Source organism: Telopea speciosissima, chromosome 4 (assembly GCF_018873765.1).
Source record: "Telopea speciosissima isolate NSW1024214 ecotype Mountain lineage chromosome 4, Tspe_v1, whole genome shotgun sequence".
Lineage (NCBI taxonomy): Eukaryota > Viridiplantae > Streptophyta > Magnoliopsida > Proteales > Proteaceae > Telopea > Telopea speciosissima.
This window is the reverse complement of record NC_057919.1, coordinates 47,212,133-47,220,067: the sequence shown is the minus strand read 5'-3', so window position 1 is coordinate 47,220,067 and position 7,935 is coordinate 47,212,133. Positions and strand designations below refer to the sequence as shown.

The following is a 7,935-nucleotide window of genomic DNA, read 5'->3' as shown; positions in this document are numbered from 1 at the left end:
AATAGTCAATTGAGTATGAAACAAATCAATACCCAATCACATGTCTCATTTTTTTAATGCAATATGATGACGTAAATGGAAAAAAAGTAGGGCAAGTGAAGCCATCCAAGTCCTACTAAATTTTAGGGTCAACCCAGCCTAGTTTGGCTCGATCAAGGTCAATGAGGGCCGGGTTGGGCTAGGCTGAACCTAGCAGGATTGGGCTTGGGTCGAGATATCTCAGCCAGAAATAAGGTCTGATTGGGCTTGGATTGAGCTAAGAGGACTCAAGGTTGGGTTAGGGTTTAAAAACCCTGGCCCAACCCGACCCTGTTTTACCTCTAGGTTGATCACCTATCAATTAGACTGTACGTGTTCTCTCCGCTTGCGACCCGTTTGTTTGGCTTGTAATCAAGAACGACACTTGTCAAGGGCTGGGGAGTCCCTCGACAATTCGCTCCTTCAACCATCTCCTCAACAAGGAAAGGTTGGGCATTGTTTTCTTAATGGAAACGAAAATGAAGAGAGAAAAATTTGATGTGGTTCAGCGTAAGAGAAATTTCACTGGTTGTGTTGTAGTGGAACCTAGAGGTGCTTCTGGTGGGCTGGCCTTGCTCTGGAATGACTTTGTCACTCTAAATGTTCTGAGCTCTGATGCAAGAATTGTGGATGTGGAAGTCACTGCGGCCGATCACCCACCTTTTTTTCTCACGTGGGTGTATGGTGACCCTTTAAGGCATAAAAGAAAAGAGGTGTGGGATCGCATTACTTCCATTGGGGGGCAACGACAAGGTAATTGGCTTTGTTTTGGTGATTTTAACTCTTACCTTGCATGGCATGAGAAAATAGACAGATCCCAACAAAACTCTCAAGATCCTGATACCTTCCGAGATTTTCTCAACTCTTGTAATTTCATTGATCTTGGGTTCCATGGTCCCTCTTACACTTGGAACAATAAGAGAGATGGACCTACAAATATCAGAATATGCTTGGAGAGGCAGTGATCTTTGTGAAGCCGACAGTGAGCTCCGATCACTGCCCCATAGTGGTGGATACCGAGGGAGGTGTGTCTCATGATCAGAGGCCATTCAGATTCAAATCCATGTGGCTAAAGCACCAGGATTGTCGAAATGCTGTGGTGAAAGGTTGGTCGATTCCTATGGCAGGACCGACTGTGTGTCAAGTGATGGGAAAAATTCAGCATTGCCAAGGGTCTATAAGAGATGGAATAGAGGTATTTGGAGTGATCCAGGACAACATAAAAAATCTAAAGGAAGAGTTGGAACATATTCAAAGTCTCCCTGTGTCGCTCTACTCTCAACAAAGAGAATCACAGGTGCATAAGCTTCTTGAAGAAGAGTTACTCAAAGAAGAAGAGATGTGGAGACAAAAGTCTCGTATTGCATGGCTTCAGGGTGGAGATCAGAACACATCCTTTTTTCACATCACAACCATATGGCGACGTCATCGCAACAAAATTTTGAAGCTGAAATTCCCCTCGGTCCAATGGTCTAATTCGGCTACTGATGTCTCAAACATCTTATGTGACCACTTCCAAGCCCAGTATGCATCCGAACCTGTTGATAATGCGGCCTTAACATAGGTACTTGATGTTGTTCAGCCTATTGTTACTAAGGAAATCAATGAAATATTATGTAAAGCTCCCACCTTAGAAGAGGTACAGGCTGCTTTATTTGCTATGGCACCATTGAAATCCCCAGGCCTAGACGAGTTTCCTCCTATCTTTTACCAACAGTACTGGGACTTAATAAAGAGCAATATTTTCTCTTATGTTACGGAGTTCTTTGCATCGGGACACATCCCATTGGATTTGAACAAGACATATGTTTGTCTTATTCCAAAAGTGAGCCAACCAGAGTTGGCAAAGCAATTCCTCCCCATCAGCCCTTGTAATGTGGTCTTCAATATTATTACCAAACTGGTGGCAGATCGCTTGCATGGAGTCCTGAACCAACTCATTGCTTCTTCCCAATCAGCTTTCATTCCCAACCGCCTCATCTCCGATAACATCTTAGTGGCGCATGAGATGTTTCACTACATCAAAAAACACAAAAGAGGAAAAAAAAATTTAGCCCTAAAGTTAGATATGAAGAAAGCATATGATAGGCTTGAATGGTGTTTTATAGAAGGCATGCTTTTAAAGTTGGGCTTTTGTAATGACTGGATTAATTGGGTGAAGACTTGTATTCGGACTGTTTCCTACAACCTTCTTATTAATGGATGTATTAAGTGTGCCATATCTCCCTCAAGGGGTATACGGCAACGGGACCCTATCTCTCCAGCTATTTTTATCTTATGTTCTCAGGCACTCACAATGGTGTTAAGACAAGAGGAGGTCGCAGGTAGCTTGCATGGAGTCAAGTGCGGCATAGAGGTGTCCCTATCACCCACCTCCTTTTTGCCGACGATTGCCTCTTATTCACAGAGGTTAAACTTGATGAAACTCAGACTTTGAAGCAATGCTTGGACCTCTACTGCAAGGCGACGGGTCAGGCTATTAATCTCTAGAAATCTAGTCTTACTTTCAGCCCGAATACACCTTTGAAGTTTAAAAGATGGTTTTCAAGAATCTTGAAGATCCCCTACGGTGATGGCCCTTCAAAATATTTGGGACTACCTACTGACTTTGGTGCCACAAAGAAGGACTTATTCCAAGAAGTCAAAGAAAAATGTCTTAATAAGCTTCAAGGATGGAAGGAGTGTCTTCTTTCACATGCTGGAAAGGAGGTACTTTTGAAGGCTGCCATCTCCCCTATGGAAAATTTTGCTGGCTCCCACTTCAAACTTCCTGCATCTTTCCATGAGTCTGTTAGGAAGGCCTCATCCACCTTTTACTGGGGAGAATCTAAGAAAGGGGCAACAATTCATTGGATGTCATGGACTAGGCTATGCAGGTCAAAAAGCAAAGGTGGTTTGGGGTTCAAGGATTCTAGACTCCAGAATCAGGCTTTACTAGCCAAGGCAGCCTAGAGGTTGTGGGAATCACCTGACTCCTTTTGGGTGAACTTTATCAAAGCTAATTACTTCCCAACTTCAGACTTTCTTCATGCAAGATTGGGAAACAAGCCCTCGTGGGGCCGGCGAAGTCTAATGGAAGGGAGAAAAGTCCTACAGGCTGGATTATTGTGGCAAGTGGGAAATGGTAATCAAATTAATATTTGGGAAAATTGATGGGTACCCTCCTTACCAGGCTATAAACTCCAATACACTTGCCCATTGAATTACCATCTCTCATCCGTTGCGGACTTTATTGATCGTGGAAACCGGACTTGGCGTATGGATTTACTACAACTTTACTTTCAACCTTCTGACAGAGAAGCCATCCTTAAAATCCCTCTTAGTTTATTTGTGGCTGAGGATAAGCGTATCTGGGGACCATTACCGAATGGGATCTTCAGTGTCAAATCAGCGTACCAAATGCTGGTGAAAATGCAGGATGAGAAAGAGGCTGCAAATGCATCATCATCAAGGGTGCGTAATTGGGATCTTGTTCCAGATTCTATTTGGAAGCACATCTGGGCTATAAGAACCTTACCCAAGATAAAAACCTTCATTTGGCATGCATGGAATGAAGGTTTAGCTACTGGAGATGGATTAGCTAACCGCAAGGTTCCTATTGACCCGGTTTGCGCTAGATGTGGAACACAAAGGGAAACAATGGGACACCTGCTCTTTGAATGTTCGTTTTCCAGAGCAATATGGTTTGGAAGCTCTCTAACGCACTCTCCCTCCTTTACCTCGGCTCCATCTCTACATGAATGGCTAAGTGGTTGGGATGTGCTATTTCGCAAGGATAAAGGGTTGGCTCGAGAATCACTTGCGAAAGCTTCTTTCATATGCTGGTACATTTGGCGTGCAAGGAATGACATGGTGTTTAATAGTAAATCCTAGACACCTACAGAGGTTATTTCAGCTGCAGAAAGGGCGTATAATGAATACGGTTCTGCAATGGCAACCTAACAAAGGCTCATGCTCCTGCTACTTCTCCGACGTCAAATGATAAGGCGTGTTGGGCTCTCCCTCCTGTTGGTGTGCTGAAGGCAAACTGTGATGCAGTACTTACAAAGGATAAATCTAGAGGGGGCTTGGGGGTTATTTTCAGAGATCATAGAGGTGTACAAATGAAGGCCCTCTCGATCCCCTTCCATCTCAGTTCGGTTCTTCAAGGGGAAGCAGCGGCAGTTCAAAGTGCTCTTATCCAAGCCCTTGAAGATGGACACCAACGATTGCAAGTGGAATTTGATAGCAAGGAACTTCTCTCCTTTCTCCTCGACCCCAACCGTGTACCACCCTCTGAAGCGGCTATCATGATTGCGGACGTAAGGCGATTAGTTGCCTCTTTTATGTCTATTTCCTTTCTTTGTATTCCAAGGGATCTAAACTCTATTGCAGATACCCTGGCTAGGAAGGCCCTGTCCATCATGTGTAAGATAGATTGGCCGCTTACCATTCCGTGGCTTCATACCCTTTGCCTAAATGAAGCCACTGGCTGTACACATGCCTTTGATCAGTAAATTTATTTCTAACCCAAAAAAAAATAAAATAAAGAACGACACAATCTGTCTCCACTACATTTCACTATTCTTTCAGGTAACGCTTTAATGATGTTCATGATGCTCATTTCAATACTCTGGAATTGGAAAATCATCCAAAAAAATACTCCATGGAGCATGAAATTAGACCGGTATAGCCAAGCCAAATGGGTCTCAGGAATTACCTAGGAGAGCAAAGAATTTCAAATTTAGCCCTCAACTTAAGAATAACCTAGGAGAGGAAAAGTTGTGAGCTACAAGGTGGAATTTCAATTTGCCCCAGAACTCTATTTCTTTTCCCACTCCAATTTGTGCCCCGCATTGGCAGTGGCTTTGTGTAGAGTCCAAGTGCCAAATTGTTAATGCTACCGATTTCAACTGGGCACATGTCAAAATTTAGCTTCGAATAAAAATAGAACGGAAAAAGCTCTACATGGTGGTGTTTTCCTATTCTCCAATGGATGAGCATGCCTGGATATCTATCCAAAGGGGCAGGGGCATCATCTCACAATGCCCTGTTAGAGGGCATAGGGAACTCCACCAAGTAGAGATCTCTTGCCCAAAACAGAATCATTGACCACTAAAAAGCATGACCAGCCAACCCCAAGGGTGTAGCTTGATTGGCAAAAGAACGTATCTAATTTGACAATGGTAGAGGGCACCATCCCCTCAATAAATTGGAACTATTCTGTTAAGGCTTTCTTTAATGGTTAATTTTAAACTCAGAAAGCAGTTATTTGAGTCAATAAATTGATTTCTGAAGCAGGAAAAGTATTAAATAGCAATCTACAACTGAGAGTTTCTGTAAATTTTCTTACAAGCCATTGGAAGCATCTATGCTAACAAATAAAAGGGCCTTGATATCAAAACGCGAACAGAGAAAATAATGATTAAAAAAGAGGGGTGATTCTTTTCCTCATGTGCTTTACAAGTATATAAAACGTCCAAAGAAAAAGCTTCTATCTCAGAAATAATCATCATCCGTCCGCCGAGAAGCACTAGCATCGTCTCCTCGCTTGGTCATACTTGATCGCTGAACTAACCTCACAAGTGCCTGAACCACCTCTGACATAGGTGGCCGGAATTCTGGCTCCGACTGAAAAAAATATTAAACAAATAAGCAAGAGAGAGAGAGACGGTTGAAAAAACCAATAATACATCCACGTAACTGTTTAAGAAATTTCTAACTAAAAAAAAACTGTTCAAAGGGAGACCAGCACTTTTCAGTCTTGGCTCCCCCAACACCCCCCCCCCCCTCTCCTCTTTCCAACACAGGGAACAGATCCTCAGCTACCTAAGCATATATGGAAGACGCATCAAAGGTGATGGTGGCATGAGAAGGCTTATCAAGGGTATTTCGTTAAATAAACGTGTACATCCATTGCCAAAATGCTCTAGAGATGCTTTTTGTCTCCCATTTTGAATTGTGCTTCCAAACCCAGCCCAAAAACAAACCAGGTTGGGTGGGGTGTAGGTTGTACAAAATCCTCATCATCCAACTCTTCACACAAGTTCAGGGCATGTTCATGGGATTATTAAAACAATAGTATCTCAAGAAGCAATGACATCAACCCGAGATAGCAGTTAGCAAATGGAACTCATCATGACCATGAATTAAATAAGGTTTACATATAGGAAATAAGAATACTATATGGAAATGAATGAAACAGAACTTGCACAACAATTCCTACCTGAACACAGAGAGCAATGACATCAGCAAATCGAGATAGTGACTTGGGAGGGTACAGCCCATGCAGAGCTGGGTCCACCATCTTGGCTAATGCATCAATGTCATGAAGCTGGGGTGAGGCCCATCTGACTAGAGACTGTTCCATTCTTAGTTTTGAACTGGAAAAAAAAATTAGTTAAGAGTTGTTAAAATTGATCACGTAAAATGGTGGCTAGGACGGTAGGATCAGAACAACGATGGAAGCAGCTCTATTTCATTGGACGCATCATACCTGTCATATGGCATCCGCCCTGTCAAAAGCTCTAACATGACCACTCCAAAGCTGTACACGTCACTTTTCAATGTATATGCAGAAGGATTTGTGCACTCTGGAGCATTGTATCCAAGTCCCAGGTTTACGCTTGTACGCTGATGAAAAGCCTTTTTCAGTTGCTTGTAAGGTCAATAAGTATATACACTCACAAGCACATTGGAATGTTGGGATGTAGTGGGTCATGCATCCATATAGGATGGATCCCACCACGCCTCTCCTCCCATGTGATTGTGAGGAACAATGTTCTTACCCTTGGCATTTTCGAATGTACATACATTCACGTTATCCCCATTTAGTTTGGGATAAGCCTAGTTGAGTTGAGTTGTATACACATTCATGCATGTGGCATATATGCCCACACATTTATATAGGCAGACATTACTTCATTATCATATTTGTGAACATCAATAGTGGGTCTAGCCACCTTTCGAAGTTTCAGAATTTCAAAAGAACAAGGTGTCCAAATCACTGCAATTGTGCCATAGGTTCAGACCCATATTTTTCACCCATGACCCAAAAAACAAAATATTTTGCAGGAAAGCAGAATAAGTCCTCACAAACATTGTCAAAACATGTGGTACATATGGAAGGGGGTGTCTACAACCAGTAGTCAATATATCCAACGTCCTGGACCCAATTGGCTGGTTGTAGCTAATTGGTTCTTACTAGTTAGCGTAACTCATACAATTTGATCCCCTAGCATGTGTTCCACAATTAAGGGATAAAGTAGAAGAGGACTTCCTACAGTTCCTGCAGTTATCCTTTGCTCAAGCCAAGTGATGAAGCTAGGAATTATCATGCACATTTTAAGGACAAGAAAGTAACCTGGTAGAAATTTGCCAACCCACAGTCCATGAGGCGGGGATTGAGTTCGGCATCAAGCAAAATGTTGGCTGACTTAATGTTCTTGTGGATGCAGGATGGGGAACAGATCTCATGTAGATACCTGAAAACAGAAAAGCCAGTGATGAAGGGTGAAAGTATCATTTGCAAGCCAAACAAAAGGAACCAAAAGAAACTATCCCAATGATCCTGTAACAGTCCTACTTGGGTTGGGGAATTCCTACTATGATGGTGTACTGCCCGATAATAGGTTGTGATGAGAATGCTGATCCATCCATGCACGCACAGGAAATACAATATACATATGCATATCCGTATAGATGTACATGCATACATGAAAATATTTGCTAGCTACAAATTGCTACAAGAGGATTTTATCCAAGTCGGATCAAATTAAATATAAATTTTCCTGCACCATGGCAGAGTCAGACTTGCCAAGGTGCTGCTTAATCATCCTAGCTGTTTCTGACCAAGAGATAAAAACCATAAATCATTAGTTGATAAATAATAAGTTAAGGTATGTAGTCAACGACCCTAATTGTGCAGTAAAATAAACA

General features: G+C 42.4%; 2 protein-coding genes across 7 annotated transcripts in view; one reads left to right on the top strand and one right to left on the bottom strand.

Moving 5' to 3' along the window:
• The first annotated feature begins 497 nt into the window (after positions 1–497).
• Positions 498–4,514, top strand: LOC122659358. Its single transcript, XM_043854473.1, has 3 exons — positions 498–771; positions 3,191–3,870; positions 3,966–4,514. The coding sequence occupies exons 1-3, from the start codon at positions 498–500 to the stop codon at positions 4,512–4,514; spliced, it is 1,503 nt and encodes a 500-aa protein (XP_043710408.1).
• A 750-nt stretch (positions 4,515–5,264) lies between these two features.
• The window catches only part of LOC122659903 (protein STRUBBELIG-RECEPTOR FAMILY 5-like), a 31,999-nt gene continuing 29,328 nt past the window's right edge, over positions 5,265–7,935 (bottom strand). For all 6 annotated transcript variants that reach the window (XM_043855063.1, XM_043855064.1, XM_043855066.1 and 3 more), the window contains 4 exons: positions 7,361–7,481; positions 6,494–6,630; positions 6,224–6,380; positions 5,265–5,628 (listed from right to left, as the gene is read on the bottom strand). In XM_043855063.1, coding sequence (XP_043710998.1) covers positions 5,497–5,628; positions 6,224–6,380; positions 6,494–6,630; positions 7,361–7,481 — 547 coding nt within the window. In that variant the 3' untranslated portion in view covers positions 5,265–5,496. The remainder of the gene's footprint in view (positions 5,629–6,223; positions 6,381–6,493; positions 6,631–7,360; positions 7,482–7,935) is intronic.